The sequence below is a fragment of the Muscardinus avellanarius genome, assembly GCF_963383645.1.
Source record: "Muscardinus avellanarius genome assembly, chromosome: 3".
NCBI lineage: Eukaryota > Metazoa > Chordata > Mammalia > Rodentia > Gliridae > Muscardinus > Muscardinus avellanarius.
The window spans coordinates 131,245,051-131,265,200 of record NC_137788.1 but is presented as its reverse complement, the minus strand read 5'-3'; the positions used below and the strand labels follow the sequence as shown (position 1 = coordinate 131,265,200).

Here is a 20,150-nt window from a genome sequence, read left to right as displayed (position 1 = left end):
TAATCCCAGTGCTTGGGAGGCTGAGACTGGAGGATCTTAAAGGTTTGAAGCCAGCCTCAGCTACTGAGTGAGGCTCTTAGCAACTTAGTGAGACCCTGTTTCCAAATAAAGTATAGAAAATAGGTCTGGGAGTATAGCCCAGAGGTAGAAAAGATTTATTATTCCCCCTTATTATATATAAGTAGATATCCAAATGCTTAATTTATTTGTCCTTGGAATTCTTTCTTTGCTTTTGTTAGAACTATGTAACATGTAGCACAGTCTGATAAATTCTGTTTTAGAGTAAACATTTTTTCTATAATGGTGGTATATGAGTAAGGACAGTATTATAGATTATATTCTTCTAGATAAAGAAGAAATAGACCACTGAGGGTTTTACTATCAGGTGTTTACAAATATATGGTAAATTCTGCTTTATGTATTTTTCTATGAATTTACTATAAGGATATATTACTGTTAGAATCTCTTTTCTACTCTCAGTATTTGGAAATCTTCTATTTGTCATACCTACATTCATGGTGGATTTGTCTTTGAATGTCTTTGTGATTTTAGAATATTCATCTTTAGTGGGGCTCTATATGTGGAAAATTTGGATGAGGGTATACCCGCTAGAGCTGTTTTGCATTTGCTTTTAATTTGCTTCTCCAAGGATACGACTAGCCTGAAAACACTTTTATTATTAATTTCTCAGTTGGGGCTTTCTGGAACCATGCAGGTAGATTAATTTCCAACCCTAAATTCAACCCAACCCATGGTCAGATTGAGTCAGACTTTATTATTTTTCTGTGCTAGTAGATGTTTGTTTGCTTCTTTACTTAAAGGGGGGGAGTATTTGTTTTTGTTTTGTAGTGTTGTGGTTCAAACTCAGGACCTTGCATGTGCTAGACAAATGCTCTACCACTAAACTCCATCACCAGTAGACAGTCCCTCCTCCTCTGGTACTGGGGATTGAACCCAGATTCTACTTCAGAACTTCACCCTCATTCCTATTTTTAAACTTTTATTTATTTTTTGTGGTATTAGGGATTGACTCCAGGGACATTCCATCTCTGAGCTATACCCATAGCCCTATATTTTTATTCTTTATTTTGAAACAAGGTCTCACTAAGTTGTGGGGGTCCTCATTAAGTAGCTGAGGCTATCAAACCTGTGATCCTCCTGTCTTAGCCTCCTAAGTATTAGGATGACAGACATGCACCACCACACCTACTAATTTTTTTTTTGAAACAGGGTCTCACTAGGTTGATTTAGAGCATCACTTCTTGCTGAGGCTGTCCTGGAATCAGCGATCCTCCTGTTTCAACTTCCTAAGTACTAGGATTACTGGCATGTACCACTATGCCCAGATTTAGATGGGTTTTTAAAATCCACTCTTTAAGCCAGACTTGGTGGTACATACCTGTAATCCTAGTACTTGGGAGGCTGAGACTGGTCTATCACAGATTTGAAGCTAGCTTTGTCAACTCTGTGAGACTGTTGTTTCCAAATGAAAAATAAAATAGGGTGGAGGGTAGAGCTTGAAGATAGAATGCCCCTGGATTCCATCCCCAGCACCACACACACACAAAAAAATCTACTCACTAACTGAAGGGATAGTCATTTGAAGACTTTGGCTTGAGGCAGGGGCCTCCCTTCCAGTACCCTGATGTAGTGCTAATGCTTTGTTTTCTGTCCTTGTGATGCCTTTTATTATTTATTTATTTACTTTATTCTTTTTTATTTTTATTTTTATTTTTTTGGTGTTGGGGATTGAACCCAGGGCCATTCTTCCTCTGAGCTACACTCCCAGCCCTATTTTATTTTGAAACATGTTCTCACTAAGTTGCAAATGGCCTAAGTTGCTGAGGCTCAGTGAACATGTGATCCTTCTGTCTCAGCCTTTCAAGTACTAGGCTTATAAGTGTTGGCCACCACACCCAGTTTATAATGCCTTTTTTTGTTGTTTTTTTTGCAGTAGTGGGGATGGAACCCAGGGGCATTCTACCTCTGAGCTGCACCCCCAGGCCTATTTTTTATTCTTTATTTTGAAACAGGGTCTCACTGAGTTGCAAAGGTTCCTCACTAAATAGTAGCTGAGGCTCTCCGCAAACCCAGATCCTCCTGTCTCAGCCTCCCAAATGCTGAGATTACAAGCGTGTGCCACCATGTCAGTAAACCCATCTCATTTTTTACAAAAGGCATGCTTTTTACTTATAAAGTTAAAAATATATGATGCTAGAGTGAATGTCAAGGAGGAAGTACTACTCTGTAATTTTTGTTCTTATTTGTACATGATCCACTTAAATTTACTTGACTTATATTAGTACAATTCTAGTCTTTTATTTTTCTTTTAGATGAAACTTTCTGTAATGGAAGATGATTGAAGACAAGGGGCCTCGAGTTGCAGACTACTTTGTTGTAGCAGGATTAACTGATGTTTCAAAGCCTCTTGAAGAAGAAATTCACTTCAATGATGCCTGTCATAAAGTAGCTAAACCAAAAGAACCTATCACAGATGTTTCAGTTATCATTAAATCTCTTGGGGAGGAAATACCACGGGACTACACTTGTATTGATGTTACCCCAACTGGATTATCAGCAGATCTCAATAATGGAAGTCTTGTGGGTCCACAGATTTACCTTTGCTATAGAAGAGGAAGAGATAAACCTCCACTTACAGACTTGGGGTAAGGTTTTTTTTTAATGAATTATTGCTACCCAAATAATACACTGTTTTACTCAAAGTCCGGGACACCAGGGTGACAGAGACCACCACCACACACAATAATACAAACAACAGGAAGGGGGTTTATTGGGGCTAGCTCAAGCTAGGGTCCAAGTCTCATCCAGAATGGAATCTTGACAAGGACCCTGAGTCTTTGTTCCAAGGCAGTTTTATACATTTCAGTCACTCAGGCTGTGATTTACAAAGGAGTTATCTTTAAACCAAAAGGAATTTTTACTGCATTTATCACAAGCAATGGACAGGATACTTGGTGCATCCCATTTGGTTCGTGCCTCCTGGGGTTGGTTGGGAGTTTTTCATCCTGACACAGGTGCCAAAACTGGTACTTAACTGTTAGTTGTATTCCTGGGAAACTGAACCTTAGGTCTAGCGTGTTTGCTGTATGGATGAAGCCTGTCATGGCTCCACTTTGGTCCTACAACACCTTGTAGGTTTTAAAGTTAACTGTTAGCTGGGCATGTGCCCTCATATAATCCCAGTACTTGGGAGGCTGAGACAGGAATATTACAAGGTTCAAAGGCAATCTCAACAACTTGTGAGGCCTTTAGCAACTTAGAGAGACTCTTTTTCAAAATAAAAAAATATAAAATGGGGACCGCAGGGTATATCTTGGAGGTAGAATGCCCCTGGGTTCTATCCCTAGGACCATAAAAAATGGTCATTTATTTTGTTCATTAATAGAGGTATGAGTCAGGTATTGTGGCACATACCTGTAATCTTAGTATTTGGTAGGCTGAGATAAAATTATAGCCTTAGCAACTTACATCCTCAGTAACTTAGCAAGACCTTGTTTCAAAACAAAAAAAGAATGCCAGGCATGGTGGCACATACTTGTAATCCCAGCATTTGGGAGGCTGAGTCTGGAGGATCTCAACTTGAGGACAGCCTCAGCTACTACTTAGTGAGGCTTTTTGCAACTTAGTGAGACCCTGTTTCAAAATAAAGAATAAAAAATAGGGCTGAGGGTATAGCCTGGAGGTAGAATGCCCCTGAGTTCCATCCCAGGTACTGCAAAAAAAAAAAAAAAAAAAAAAAAAGAATAAAAAGAGATAGGGGTAGAATGCCCCTGGATTCCATCACCAGTACTCCCCCCCCCAAAAAAAAGAGGCATATAGCTTTAGAAAAATAGATAAATTTATATCCAGAATTTTAAATTTTCTGTGTACTTTTTGTCTCTCTTTGTATTGCAGGTTTCTGTCACTCTTGTCTTTCTTTTAGATGCAGGGAGAGAATTTGAAAAAAATTTTACTGAAAAGTATTAGAAGATTAATGAATTATTCTGATCAGAAACTTAAAGTTTTTTTTTTTTTTCTGTGACATGTTTTCAGTATGTTGCCCAGGCTGGTCTAAAGTAATCCTCTTGCCATAGCCTCCCAAATAGCTGAGGCTACAGGTGCACACTACTGCACCCAGCTTTATTTATTTTGAAAGTACAAGAAATATGGCAGACTTCCTTGACACCACCATTTTAAATACTAGATTGTCAGCCAGATGTGGTGGTGGATGCTTATAATCCCAGTACTTGGGAGGCTAAGACAGGAGGATTGCAGATTCATAGCCAGCCTCAGCTACTTAGTGAGACCCTATTTTTTGTTTGTTTTTGCTTTTGTGGTACTGGGGATGGAACCCACGGCATTCTACCTCCAAACTACATCCTCAGCCCAATTTTTTTTCCCCAGTACCAGGGATGGAATCCAGAGGCATTGTACCTCCAAGCTATACCCCCAGCCCAATTATTTTTGTATTCTTTTTATTTTAGAAACAGGGTCTCACTGAGTTGGAAGGGCCTCACTAAGTAGCTGAGGCTGTTACAAGCAAGTGCTACTGCACCAGTCCCAGCCTTATTTTTTATTCTTTATTTTGAAACAGGGTCTCACTAAATTGTGGAGGGCCTCACTAAGTAGTGAGACTGACCATGAACCTGCGATCCTCCTGTCTCAGTCTCCCATATTGGGATTACAAGCGTATGCCACCATGCCTGGCTCAAGATCCTGTTTTAAAATAAAGAATAAAAAATAGGACTGAGATTGTAGCTCAGAGGTAGAATGCCTCTGGGTTCAACCCCCAGTACTGCAATGAAAAAATAAAAAAAACTGGATTTTTTTTTTTATTTTTGAGCTGTACGAGTTCTTTACATATTCCACATACAGTCTCTTATTAGTTATATGATTTCCAAAATTTTCTTCTGTGAGTTGTCTTCTCACTTTATAGGAGGATCGCGCAGGTTCGAAGCCAACCATGCTGGCTTAAGAGACCCTCTTTCCAAATAAAAAAGTATAAAATAATAAGTCTGGGAGTGTAGCCCGGAGGTAAAAGGGCTTCCAGGAACCCCAGTACCACCAAAAAAAAAAAAAAATAGTCACGTGTGGTAGTACGTGCTGTAATCCTAGTACTTGGGAGGCTAAGACAGGAGGACTGCAGGTTTGAGAACAGCCTCAGCAAGTAGGCTCTCATTAACCTAACAAGACCCTGTTTCAAAAAATGAAAATAAGCCGGGCGTGGTGGCTCCCGCTTGTGATCCCCGTGCTTGGGAGGCTGAGACAGGAGGACTGCACAGGTTCAAAGCCAGCCTCAGCTACTTAGTGAGGCTCTCAGCAACTTAGTGAGACCCTGTTTCCAAATAAAGTATAAAATAGGTCTGGAAGTATAGCCTGGAGGTAGAAAGCCTCTGGGTTCCACCCCCAGTACCACCAAAAAAACAAAAAACAAACAAACAAAAAAATGAAAATAAAATAGGCTCAGGGGTGTAGCTCAAAGGTAGAATGCCCCTGGGTTTCATCTCCAGTACCCCCCCACACACACATAGAAAAGGTAAAACTTAGTGAAACAGTAGAGTACTAAGCACTTAGGCTAACAAAAGGTTTACACAGTTATGATTAAATGTCAAATATAATCTGAAAGTTTTTATAAATATTACTGATAGCCAGGATAAAAAGGGACATTATAATTAAGAAGCTATTAACTTGATCATTTCCTGGCACTAAATTTTATTTGTATAATGAATGGGTTTTTAGGGATTATTAATATTAAAGATATTACCTCTTACAACCATTTTTATACAAAAATCTAGAAATACATTTATATAGGAGAGTTTTAATTCTTTTTATGAATGCCAAGGTCTGACGTAGCATTAAAGTAAAATCAGTGAATTCTGGGAGGGAATAAACTAATATTTAAGCATGACATTTTCTCTGTATTCCTAATTACTCTAAGTATTTATAAGACCTGAGAAATGAATTTCATCTCTACCCTTTTACTAAAAGCCAATGATTTTGCCACGGTAGAGATAGAGTGAAAAGGCCAGGCATGGTGGTACATGCTTGTAATCCTAGCATTCAGGAGGCTGAGACAGGAGGATCACAGTTCGTGGACAGCCTCAGCTACTTAGTGAGGCCCTCTGCAACTTAGTGAGACCCTGTTTCAAAATAAAGAATAAAAAATAGGGCAGGGGTGTAGCTCAGAGGTCAAATGCCCCTGGGTTCCAGCTCCAGCCCCGGGGGGGGGGGGCTTTCTTTCATATGGACTGCTATTTTTTGTTTTATTATTATTTTTTAGTTTTTTTTGTTGCAGTGCTGGTGATGGAACCCAGGTCGTTGTGCATAGGCAAGCATTCTACTACTGAAGTATACCTCCAGGCCCTTCACACAGATTTGATTAAAGACAGATTTGAAGTTGTCTTCTCTTAGATTAAATCTGCCTCTTAACAGGATGCAGTAGCACATGCCTATATTCCCACACTCCCAGTTCTCGGGAATCTGAGACAGGAGGATCATGGGTTTGAAGCCAATCTAAGCAATTTGGCAAGGCCTCTGGCAACTTGATGAGACCCTATTTCAAAATAAAAAAATAAAATAGGGCTAGGGGTGTAGTAGCTCAGAGGTAGAACGCCCCTGGATTGAATCCCCAATAGCAAAACAAACAAAACTGCTTTTTAAAGCTGAGAGAAGTATTGGGGATAAAAGTGTGCAAGAAGGTTCATATTTACTAGGTTCTGTACTTTTCAAATTTTTCAAATTTTAACTTTGGCCAAAATGTAAGTCACTTTTTTAAAGAAGATACTTGGCTTTAGAGAACACAGACAACAGACAGACTGCTAAATAAGTGAGCAGTGTCCTTGTTGCCAGGCGTGGTGGCGCATGCTTGTAATCCCCACGCTTGGGAGGCTGAGACAGGAGGATCGCGCAGGTTTGAAGCCAGGCTTAACTGGCTTATTAGACCCTGTTTCCAAATAAAATGTAAAAAATAGGTCTGGGAGTGTATCCTGGAGGTAGAGGCCCTGGGTTACATCCCCATTGCCACTAAAAAAATAATAATAATAAATAATAATAATAATAATAATAATAAGTGTTGGCTGGGCGTGGTGGCACATGCTTGTAAAATCCCCGTGCTTGGGAGGCAGACAAGGGAGGATCGCACAGGTTCAAAGCTAGCCTTGCTGGCTTAAGAGACCCTGTTTCCAAATAAAAATATAAAATAGGTCTGGGAGTGTAGCCTGGAGGTAAAAGGGTTTCCAGGAACCCCAGTACCACCAAAATAATAGTAATAGTAGTAGTAGTAGTAGTAATAATAATAATAATAAGAAGAAGAAGAAGATGAAGAAGAAGTGTCCTTGTATTTAATTGGTGCCATTCTCTGATTTAGGTTATTCCAAAGGCTTATCTCAATTTTTTCTTATATTGTTTAAATTTTTAGTAGGGAAAACAGTTGCCTTTTAATTTTATACAGGACTGTGCAATTCAAATTTGCAGTAACATGTAGAGTATTGCTACCACATGGCTACATTTTAAGATGAATTCATGGTGCCTGGGAATGTTATCCTTCAGATTCCAGAGTGCTTTGTGCATTTATTTTTTCCACCATATTTTTTAGGGTTTTATATGACTGGAAAGAAAGATTGAAACAGGGCTGTGAAATTATTCACAATACTCCGTATGGGCGCCCTGCAAATATTAGTGGCAGCACCTCATCACAAAGGATTTATATCACCTACCGAAGAGCCTCTGAAAACATGACTCAGAATACGTTGGCTGTCACAGACATATGTATTATAATACCCAGTAAAGGAGAAAGTCCACCACACACATTCTGCAAAGTTGACAAGAATCTCAATAACAGTATGGTAAGTGATTTTTTGCACTGATAAAATTAGCCACTGGTGAAAAGAGCATAATTCTAAATGAATCTTTTCTTAAAAACAGCATAGCATAATTACAGAATTGAAAATATGTTTTAAAAGATGTTGACTTTTTTTCCCCAGTATTGGGGATGGAACCCAGGGGCATTGTACTTTTGAGCTGCAACCCCCAGCCCTATTTTTTACTCTTTATTTTGAAACTGGGTCTCACTGAGTTGCAAAGGGCCTCACTAAGTAGCTGAGGCTGGCTGTGAACCTCGATCCTCTGGTCTCAGCCTCCCAAATGCTGGGATTATAAGCATGCTCCACCATGCCCGGATAACTATTTTATTTTTTAGAAAGTACTTTAGTTGTTAAAGCCAGGTGTACTGGCTCAGGTCTGTTATCCCCAGTACTTGGGAGGCTAAGACAGGAGCATTGCTGGTTTGAAGCCAGCCTCAGTAACTTAGACTCTTGGTAATTTAGTGAGACCATGTTTCCAAGTAAAAAATAGTAAGTACAAAAAATAAAGTACTTTAGTTATACTTTGAAAAGAAGCCATGCAAAAAACTTTTTGTTTAATTAAAAAAAGAAAAATACTTCCTAGGTGTAGTGGTATGTGCCTATAATCCCGGTACTTGGGAGGCTGAGATAGAAGGATTGGAAGTTTGAAGCCTGCCTCAGCAACAAGTAAGACTGTTTCAAAAATAAAATACAGCTGAAGGTATAGCTTAGAGGTAGAATAGCCCTGGGTTCAATTCCCATTACCACAAAAATAATAACTTTTCCCCATTACTGCAAATATCCATGGCTACCCTCTCTCCCCACTTGTGTACTGGATTTCACATCATACACAGCTTTGAGGGCATGGCTTCAGCAAGTCTCCCTGTCCTTTTGTGAGTCATCAGTTTTTCACTCTCTTGAATTTATTTCCTCCAGTGTGCAAAGCATATTGTAAGATTTCTTGTTTTTTTAGAAAAGGTTTTGATCCTAGCCAGGCATGGTGGCTCACATTTGTAATCCTAGTACTTGGGAGGCTGAGACAGGAACATCTGGGTTCACAGCCAGCCTCAGCTACTTAGTGAGGCCCTCCGCAATTTAGTGAGACCCTGTTTCAAAATAAAGAATAAACCGGGCGTGGTGGCGCACGCTTGTAATCCCCGCGCTTGGGAGGCGGAGACAGGAGGATCGCGCAGGTTCGAAGCCAGCCGCGCGCTGGCTTAGGAGACCCTGTTTCTAAATAAAAATATAAAATAGGTCTGGGAGTGTAGCCTGGAGGTAGAAGGGCTTCCAGGAACCCCAGTACCCCCCCCCCCCCACACACACACAAAGAATAAGCTGGACATAGTGGTACATGTTTGTAATTCCAGCATTTGGGAGGCTGGGAGTGTAGCCTGGAGGTAGATAGGGCTTCCAGGAACCCCAGTACCACACACACACACACACACACACACACACACACACACACACACACACAAAGAATAAGCTGGACATAGTGGTACACGTTTGTAATTCCAGCATTTGGGAGGCTGAGACAGGAGGATTGCAGTTCGTGGACAGCCTCAGCTATTTAGCGAGGCCCTTCACAACTCAGTGACACCCTGTTTCAAACAAACTAAAAGTCTAAAAAATAGGGCTGGGGATGTAGCTTGGAGGTAAAATGCCCCTGGGTTCCATCCTCAGTACAGAAAAAAAAAAAGAAAGAATAAAAAATTGGGCTGAGGGTATAGCTTGGAGGTAGAATGCTCCTGGGTTCAATTCCCAGGACCACAAAAATAAGGGAGGGGTTTGGTCCCATGTTCTCCTCTTTCTGTTACCCCATTTTATTTATTTATTGGTACTGGGGATGGGGCATTCTACCTTCAAGTTACATCCCCAGCCCTATTTTTTTATTCTTTATTTTGAAACAGGGTTTCACTGAGTTGCAAAGGGCCTCACTAAGTATCTGAGGCTGTCCGCAAACTGCGATCCTTCTGTCTCAGCCTCCCAAATGCTGCACCACCACACCCTTCTAGAGTGTCTCAATTTTTTTTTTTTTTTTTTTTTTTTTTGGTGGTACTGGGGATGGAACCCTTCTACCTCTGGGGTACACTCTCAGACCTATTTTTTAATATTTTTTATTTGGAAACAGGGTCTCTTAAGCCAGCAAGGCTGGCTTCAAACCTGCATGATCCTCCTGTCTCCGCCTCCCAAGCGCGGGGATTATAAGCGTGCTCCACTACACCTGGCTCAGAGCGTCTCAAATTTAACACGTTCAACACTGGACTCATCATGTTCCTTTCCAAATCTCCTTATTCCCATAGTTTTCCTTGTCTAATAAATGGAAATTCTATTCTTTGAATAACTCAGACTAAAAATCTTCAGAGTAATCTTAACCTTTTCTACTTTTCACTCTATTCTCTGTAAACTCTGATTTCAAAACATACTTTAACCATGACCACTTCTCACCCACTTTATTGCCACAACCCTAGTCCAAGAAATTCTGATAATCTGTTAATGGGACTGTTGTTGTTGTTGTTGTTGTTGTTGTTATTATTATAATTATTATTTTAGTGGTACTGGGGTTCCTAGAAACCCTTCTACCTCCGGGCTACACTCCCAGACCTATTTTTATATTTTTGTTTGGAAACAGGGTCTCTAAAGCCAGCGAGGCTGGTTACGAACCTGCGCGATCCTCCTATCTCTGTCTCCCAAGTGCGGGGATTACAAGGTGGGCCACCACACCCGGCTAATGGGATTATTTTTTATAGTCTCTTAATTCAGGGGCCAGGCAAATTCCCTCCCTCCCACCCACCCCCTCCCTTCCTTCCTTCCTTCCTTCCTTCCTTCCTTCCTTCTTTTCTTCCTTCCTTCCTTCCTTCTGTGGTATTGGGAATTGAACCCAGAGGCATTCTACACCCCCAGCCCCATTTTTATTCTTTATTTTGAAAGGGTTTTACTAAGTGCAGAGGGCCTCACTAACGTAGTTGAGGCTGGCTGCAAACCTGCAATCCTCTTGTCTCAGCCTTCTAAGCACTAGGTTTATAAGCATGTACTACCATGCCTGGCTTGCTATTTATTTATTTATTTATTTATTTATTTATTTATTTATTTATATTTTGGTGGTACTGGGGATGGAACCCTTCTACCTCCGGGCTATACTCCCAGACCTTTTTTTTTTTTTAATATTTTATTTGGAAACAGGGTCTCTTAAGCCAACAAGGCTGGCTTTGAACCTGCGTGATCCTCCTTCTTGCCCCCCAAGCACGGAGATTGCAAGCATGTTCCACCACTCCGGGCTTTTTAATTTTTTTTAATTATTATTATTATTATTATTTTTGTGTGTGTGTGTGGTACTGGGGGTGTAACCCAGAGGCTTTCTACCTCCGGGCTATACTCCCAGACCTATTTTATATTCTATTTGGAAACAAAGTCTCACTAAGTGTCTGCTGAGAGCCTCACTAAGTAGCTGAGGCTGGCTTAGAACCTGAGTGATCCTCCTGTCTCAGCCTCTCAAACACGGGGATTGCCCACTATGCCTTGCTTGTATTCTTTATTTTGAAATAGGGTTTCAGTTGCAGAGGGCCTAAGTAGCTGAAGCTGGCCTTGTACCCATGATCCTCTTGTCTTAGCCTCCCAAGTACTGGAATTACAATTGTGTGCCTCTATACCTGTCTTTATCAGCAGTTGACTATTAAGTAAAAAGTCACTCTGATTTTTAACTTACATTTATCTGATTATTGTAGAGGTTGAAGATTTTTAATGTTTATTTTAGTCTTCCCTTATCTACAAGAGATACATTCCAAGACTCCCAGTGGGTGCCTGAAACCTTGGCTAGTACCGAACCCTGTATATAGTGTGCCTTTTCCTATGCATACATACATACTTATGATAAGTTTGCAAGTAAGACAAGTAAGAGATTAACAATAATACTACATAATAAAATAGAACAGTTATAACACCATTCTTTCATTAAATTGCCAATGTCACTATTCATACTTTATTTTTTAAATTATTTTATTATTTTTTATTTTTCATTATTGTACTACTCACACTTTAGAGCCATTATTAAGTAAAATAAAGACATGTGTGTGTAGTGCTGGGGATTGAACCCAGGGCATTCTACCTCTAAGCTATATCCCCATCCCTATTTTATATTGTATTTTGAAGTAGGGACTTACTAAGTTGCAGAGGATCTCACTCAGTTGATGAGGCTGGCCTCAAACCTGTGATCCTCCTGTCTCAGCCTCCCAAGTACTGGGATTACAAGTGTGCCCAGCACACCTGGCTTAAATAATGGTTATTTTAACACAGACACTGCTATGGCTACTAAGTGACTAGCAGGCAGGAAGCATATATAGCAGAAATACGCTGGGTGAAGGAATAATTCATGTCCTAGGTGGAATGGAACAAGAAAACGTAAGACTTAGTCACACTACTCAGAATGTCACACAGTTTAACATTTAGGAGTTGGGCTGTGGGATATGGCTCAGTGGTAGAGCATTTGCCCTAGTATGCATGAAACATTGGGTATTTGATTCCCTGCACTGCAAAACACACACACACACACACACACACACACACACACACACACCCCTCTCTTATGAATTTCTTAATCTAGAATTTTCTATTTAATATTTTAAACCCACAGCTGACCCCAGGTAACTAAAAATCAGAAACAGAAAGTGAAAGTGTGGATAAGAGAGGACTACTGTATGAGCTTTGAATGACTATTACTGCATTAAATGGCTATAAAGTAATTTATTCTAAGACATTTAGAGTCTGATTTTTTATATTACAAGTAGTCTGTTAGTTGGGCATGGTGGCACATATTGTAATCCCAGTACTTGGGAGGCTGAGAAAGGAGGATCACAGGTTCGAGGACACTCTTAGCAAGTAGTGAGGCTCTCATCAACCTAGTGAGACCCTGTTTCAAAATAAAAACAGGAAACTAGGCATGGTGGCACACGCTTGTAATCCCAGCATTCGGGAGGCTGAGACAGGAGGATGGCGGTCAGGCCCGATGCAACTCAGTGAGACCCTGTTTCAAAAAATAAATAAGGCTAGGGGTGTCTGGCACATGGTAGAATGCCTTTGGTCTCAATCCCCAGTAGCACACACATACACACACAAAAAGTAGTCTGTTAAGAGTACACTTCTAAGTAAGTCTTCCATAAATATGATATATCTATATATATCTTCCATGATATCCAGTCCATCTTATTACATTTTAGATTTTTTTTTTTTTTGGTGGTACTGGGGATGAAACCCAGGGGCTCTCTACCTCCAGGCTATACTCCCAGACCTATTTTATATTTTATTTGGAAACAGAGTTTCACTAAGTTGCTGAGAGCCTCACTAAGTAGCTGAGGCTGGCTTCGAACCTACAAGATCCTCCTGTCTCAGCCTCCCAAGCGCGGGGTTTACAAGCGTGCGCCACTATGCCCGGCTACATTTTAGGTTTGGTCTGATATTTTAGCAAGTCCTATACAGACTTATAGATATACTTGACACTTTCTCATTCTTGAGTTTTCCACTTATTTTGTGGATGTGTTAGTTTTGGAATCAAGCTAATTGACATTGTCATTAGAATCATTTCTGTGTTTAAGTAATTAATCAAGATGTTCTAGGTAGATTTTTGCTTTTGAAACTAAAACCAGAAATAATGTTTCTTTTTACCCTGAAACATTAGTCCCAGTATTGCCACAGAGCATGCATTCTCCACTAAAGAGAATAAAGAGGCATTGTAACACATTATGGTCAGCGTAGACTCCAGCTAAACTGCCTGCCCATGAGTCCCAGATGTGTGTCCTGGACAACTCCTTGAGTCTTTCTGCCTCAGTTTCTTCATTCATGGAATAGGAATAAATTAGTACTTTATTTCCTAGGCTTTTTTGAAGAGTAAATGAATTAGTATTTTTAAGGAAGTTAGGACAATGCCCAGCACATAGTAAATGTGTAACTGTAGGCTATTTTAAATGACTGCTTTGGTTAACTTTGCTTAATCAATCCTTTTTTTATGTAGTCCTTGTCTGAGAAAGAGATTCTTCTGTTTTGTTTTGTGAAAGAGAGGTTTGTTTGTTTGTTTTTTTGTTTGTTTGTTTGTTTTGGTTCTAGAGATTGAACCCAGGGGCATTTTACCTCTGAGCTGTATTTAGTGTTGAGGCTGGCTGCAAATCTGAATTCCTCTGTCTCAGTTTCCCCATTGAGATTGTAGGTGTACACCATCACTACTGGCTAGGAAAGAGCTTTTAAAATTCTGTTTGTGTCTGGTCTTTAAGCTCCTTTTAAGTTGTTTATTTGTTTGCTTGCTTGCTTGCTTATTTAAAGAAATGTTACAGGAAGAAAAACCTTTTAAATTGTTATTTTCTTATTCTTCAATCAAGTAATAGCCTTTAATATAGAGAAACTTCCCTGATATTGGCAGTAGATGTCTTTTTTTAAAGCAATATAGTTAACAGTCTTTGTTTCCATTGACTATAAGGTAATCAAAACAAATGTAGATCTTTGTAGTAGATATACAAGGACTTTTCCAACTCTTTAAAAGCCAAAATAGACATACAGTCTAAAAAAACCTTATTTTTATATCTGTCTAATGTTTATTTAAGGAACCAGAAAGTGATTGGAACTAAATTTCTGATGTGTTAATAATAGCCAAAAGTATAGTTATATAGTTTACTCTTGCTTTGGAAGAGTAGGTAGCTTGAGGGCTTGGGATGTAGCTCAGAAGTAGAGTGCTTACCTAGTATGTATGAGGCCTAGGTACAATTCCCAATACTGCTACCCTGCCTCCCCATCAAGAAAAAAAAAAAAACTTGCTTTTACTCAGGAAATGATACTAAGAATTAATAAATGGGTTGGCATCAAATTAAACAGCTTCTTCACAGAAGAGGAAGCAATTTAGAGCATGAGGAAAGAGCCTACAGAATGGGAGAAAATCTTTGTTAGCGTGTGTGTGTGTGTGTGTGTGTGTGTGTGTGTGTGTGTGTGTGTGTTGTATTGAAGATTGAACCCAAGGGCATTCTATCTTTGACTTACATCCCCAACCCTTTTTATTTTATGTTTTGAAACAAGGTCTCCCTAGGTTGACGAGAGTCTCACTACTTGCTGAGGCTGTTCCATAACCAGTGAGCCTCCTGTCAGCCTCCCAAGTCCTGTGATTACATGCATGTGTCACCACACCTGGCTTTTTGCCAGCTATTCTTCTGGCAGAATTAATATCAAGGATATAAAGAACTCAAAATAACTTACCACCAAAAAAAAAGACCCAACAATAAATGGGCAAATAAAGTAAGTAGACACTTCTTAAAGAAAGAAATACAAATATTCATTATGAAACAAATACATGAAAAATACTCAACATGTTTAGCAGTCAGGGAAATATAAATCAAAACTGCCATGAGATTTTACCTCACTCCAATTAGAAGTGATCAAGAATACAAACAAATGCTGGCAAGGATGTGGGAAGAAAGGAACTTTTATACACTGTTGATGGATTGTAAATTAGTACAACCTCTGTGGAAGTCAGTGTGGAGGTTCCTCCAAGACTAGGAATGGAGCCACCATATGACCCAGCCATACCACACCTCAGTATTCATCCATAGGATTCAAGTTAGAATACCACAGTAATGCATGCATATCTATGTCTATAAGCATCAGAGTTCACAATAGCCAAATTATGGAACCAACCTAGCTGTCTATCAGCAGAAGAATGGATGAAAAAGATGAGGAATTTTACTCAGTCATGAAGAACAAAATTATGTTATTTGTAGGAAAATGGAGGGAACTTGAGAGCACTGTGTTAAGTGAAATTAAGTAAAAGGCCTTTCCCCCCCGCATATGTGGAAGCTAGAGAGAAAGAAAAAAAAGTGGGATGATGTCATGGAAAACAGAAGGAAGACCAGTAGAAAAGAGGAAGGGAACCAGGAGGAGGGAGGTGGAGAGGGAACAGGGAGGTACTTGAGAATGAACTTGACTAAATTATGTTATGTACATGTACAAATATGTAGTGACATCCCACTCTTAAGTGTAATTCTAATGTGCCAATAAAAGTCTATTTAAGAAGATTAAGTTGTTTAAATGAAAGCCATCCACTACATTTTAAATCAGAGAGTGAGAAAATAGCTATTCAGTAGACATGAAGAAATATATGCTAAATCTTTGCTCAAAGTTTATATGTGGTTTTTTAGCAGGTTTACAGCTTTGGCCTTAAGAAGTCCTTCCCAGTTCTCTAATTCCATCATTCCCATCATTCTTATTTTCCATAAAAGGTTTTAAGAATTAACCTTTTTTTTTTTTTGGTACTGGGCATGAAACCCAGAAGCATTTTACCTCTGAGCTATGCCTCCACCATGCCTGGCAAGAATTATCAGTTTTTAAACTTAAGACCAGCCAGACATCATGACACATGCTTATAGTCCCAGTACTCGGGAGGCAGAGACAAGAACATTGCAGGTTTGTGGCCAGCTTCAGCTACCCTCTGCAACTTAGGCCCTGTTTTAAAAATCAAGAATAAAAACTGGGGCTAGAGGTTTATCTCAGAGATTGAATGCCCTTGGGTTCAATCCCCAGTACCTAAAAAAAAAGATAAACCTGGGACCATAAGTCTTAAGTGGATTAGACTTTGATTAGATATTATAGTAGATAAAATTATATTTTAAAGTAGATGAGATTTTTTTTTTTTTTTTTTTTTGGTGGTACTGGGGTTCCTGGAAGCCCTTCTACCTCCGGGCTACACTCCCAGACCTATTTTTACATTTTTATTTGGAAACAGGGTCTCCTAAGCCAGCGTGCGTGGCTGGCTTCGAACCTGCGCGATCCTCCTGTCTCTGCCTCCCAAGCGCGGGGATTACAAGTGTGCGCCACCACACCCGGCAGTAGATGAGAATTTAAGGTAGATATGTGATATCAAACTGCAAATGTTGGTGGCTTAAGAATGTTTAGTCCAGATAGATTTTTTTTTTTTTTTTTGCAGTATTGGGATGGAACCCAGGGGCATTCTACCTCCGAGCTACACCCCCAGCCCTATTTTTTATTCTTTATTTTGAAACAGGGTCTCACTGAGTTGCAAAGGGCCTCACTAAGTAGCTGAGGCTATACACAAACCACAGTCCTCCTGTCTCAGCCTTCTAAAGCTGGGATTACAAGCATGCACCGCCACACCTGGCTTAAGTTTTTTGATTTACACATTAATTCTTGGCAACTTTGGAACTATCTGTCCAACTTTTGAATCTCTTTGAGAGTATTTTTTAAAACTCTGATATACGCCAGATATGGTGGCACATGCTTGTAATCTCAGTACTTGGAAAGAGGAAACAGGAGGATCCCTGGTTTAAAGCTAGCCCCAGCTGCTGAGTGAGACCCTGTTTCAAAATAAAGAATAAAAAATAGGTCTGGGGGTATAGCTCAGACGAAGAATGCCCTGGGTTCAATCCCCAGTACCACAAGAAAATAAAAAAATAAGAATGTGACGTACAAATGACTCTTATTTTACAACTTTCCAAGACTGTCAGCATTGGATTTAGCAGCTTTATTTAGAAAAGCAGAGTTGCTAAAAGAAAGTAATTAAACTATGTATTTAATTCCTAAGGAAAAAACATTTGAAAGTAAATTTTTGCTATGGTAAACCACAATGTGAATATTATAAGGTATACAATAATAGCTCCTCCTACTTTCTGGTTGACTGAACTTTGAAAAAAATTGGAAACCTCCTTTACAGTTTCAACATCTGTGGATATTTTTCTCTGAGCCTTAGAATTTTTATTATGTCTCATAAGTTTCTGTTTTTCATTTTAGAATATTTCACTTCTGTTATACCCAAATATTATTTTTTTATTATCAAAAGGGTTATCATTGAATTTTTTTTCCGGTACTGGGGATGGAACCCAGGGGCATTCTACCTCCAAGCTACACCCCCAGCCCTATTTTTTATTCTTTAATTTGAAACTGGGTCTCACTGAGTTGCAAAGGGCCTCACTAAGTAGCTGAGGCTGTCCTTAAACTGATCCTCCTGTCTCAGCCTCCCAAATGCTGGAATTACAAGTGTGCACCATCACGCTCAGTTTACCATTGAATTTTTTATTATTGTTACAAATTTGACTCATTGGTAACCAGAGTTAGGATTTTTTAGTAGGCTCATCTATAATCTGTTAAGCCCCCTTAAAAGATTAAGGTTTCTTTGTTTTTTATTGAGATTTTTTCAGATTCCTAAACATACTATTTTCTGTGTGCTGTGTTACTTAAATAAGAGAAATGTTTGAATTATATTCTGTTTGATTTTAGTTTGACTGCACTATATATAATTTTTGATACTGGGGATTGAACTCAGGGACATTCTACTTCTGAGCTATACTTCCAGCCCTTTTTTTTACTCCTTATTTTGGAACAAGGTCTCACTAGTTGTGGAGGGCCTCACTAAGTAGCTGAGGCTGGCCATGAAACCGTTATCCTCCTGTCTCCTCCTCCCAAATACTGGGATTACAAGTGTGTGCCACCATGCCCCTGCCCATGTTTGGAAGACTTATTTAGAAAACTTAATAAAAGCAAAAAGTTGTCACATTTTTTAGTCTTCAGAAGATGGGCTTTTCTTGATAAAAGATGGTCATTGCTTAATTAAAAAGCCTTTTTTGATGGTACCAGGGGCATTCTACCTCAAAGCCACACCTCCGGCCCTATTCTATTTTTTAACAGGGTTTCATTTCGTTGTAGAGGACCTCACTAAGTTGCTGAGGCTGGCTTTAAACCTGTGATCTTCCTGTCAGTCTTCCAAGATACTGGATTACAGGTGTGCACCACAAGGCTGATAAAGCCTTTTTAAAAATTGATCTTAGCCAGGCAGTGGCATACTCCTGTAGTCCCAGTACTTGGGAGACTGAGACAGGAAGATTGGAGATTCAAAGTCAGCCTCAGCAATTTAGCAAGGCCCTCCCCAATTTAGCAAGACCCTGTTTTAAAGTAAACTACTAAATTGGGCTGGGGAGCTGGGCGTGGTGGGACAGGTTTGTAATCCCTGTACTTGGGAGGCTGAGACAGGAGGATCACGAAGGTTCGAAGCCAGCCTCAGTTACTTAGTGAGGCTCTCAGCAACTTAGTGAGACCCTGTTTCCAAATAAAATATAAAATAGGTCTGGGAGTGTAGTTCAGAGGAAGAAAGTCCTTGGGTTCCATCCCCAGACCTGCAAAATAATGATGATGATGATGATGACGACGACGACAACTCTAAGATGGGCCTGGTGGCACAAGCTTGTAATCCCAGCATTTGGGAAGCGGAGACCAGAAGATTGCTGTTTGAAGACAGCCTCAGCTACTTAGTGAGGCTCTTTGCAATTCGACCTCCAAGCTATACCCCCTGCCCTATATTTTATTCTTTACTTTGAAACAGGGTCTCACTAAGTTTCAGAGGGCCTCACTAAGTAACTGAGGCTGACTGCAAACCCGTGATCATCCTGTCTCAGCTTCCCAAGTACTGGGATTACAAGTGTGCACCATCACACTCAGCAGCTTATACCTTGTAAATCTCTCAGAACTACTTCTTTAGTTTACATACTCGCACTCAAAGATAATTAGAAAGAACATTTAAAAGGCAAAGAGGAAAGCAAAGAGGGAGAAAGGCTTATAAGAAATGAGGACATCAGCAATAGCAAATAGTATGTAGCATTGATAAATAGGATCAAATATCTCAAAATGTCTCAGTAGATTCTGAGGGCAGTTCTACAATTAATGTCTATCTGATGATCCTAATTAGTTTGTATCCACACAAAATGTTTTACTCTGTTTAAGAAAGTAAAGTTCTGTCCGGGCATGGTGGCACAGGCTTGTAATCCCAGTACTTGTCAGGCTGAAACAGGAGGATCGCAGATCTGTTGCCAGCCTCAGCTAATATTAGTGAGACCCTCTGCATCTTAGATCTTGTTTCAAAATAAAGAATACAAAATAGAGTTGGGGGTGTGTCTCATAGGTAAAATGCTCCTGGGTTCCATCACCAGTACAGAAAAAAATTTAAAAAGTAAGGTTTTGTATAAGAAGCTAAGCTACTGTAAGATTGTTTATGATAATTAAAAAAAAAAAAAGGAAACAGCCCAGGTGTCTAACAGTAGGGGCGCTGGGTATACCCAGTGGCTTATTTATTAATAGAAAACTATTCAGCAATTAAGATGGAGAAATTAGATTTGTGGTATCAACTTTACCAACTTCCAAAAAAAAGGGAGTCACAAAAATATTTTTGGTTATATTACCATTTATATAAAATTAAAAAGCACACAAAACAGTATTATATATGTATTTTTGTCTAGTAGAAATTTTAAAGATGCATGTGAATGAAATGCACTAGCTTCA

The 20,150-nt window shown here is 39.5% G+C and overlaps 1 protein-coding gene across 4 annotated transcripts in view; it reads left to right on the top strand.

The window, feature by feature from the left end:
- Positions 1 to 2,355: 2,355 nt before the first annotated feature.
- DENND4A (DENN domain containing 4A) overlaps positions 2,356 to 20,150 on the top strand; it is a gene marked incomplete at both ends in the record, with an annotated part of 115,548 nt that continues 97,753 nt past the window's right edge. For all 4 annotated transcript variants that reach the window (XM_080691720.1, XM_080691719.1, XM_080691718.1 and 1 more), the window contains 2 exons: positions 2,356 to 2,666; positions 7,595 to 7,844. In XM_080691720.1, the coding sequence (XP_080547846.1) occupies positions 2,356 to 2,666; positions 7,595 to 7,844 (561 nt within the window). The remainder of the gene's footprint in view (positions 2,667 to 7,594; positions 7,845 to 20,150) is intronic.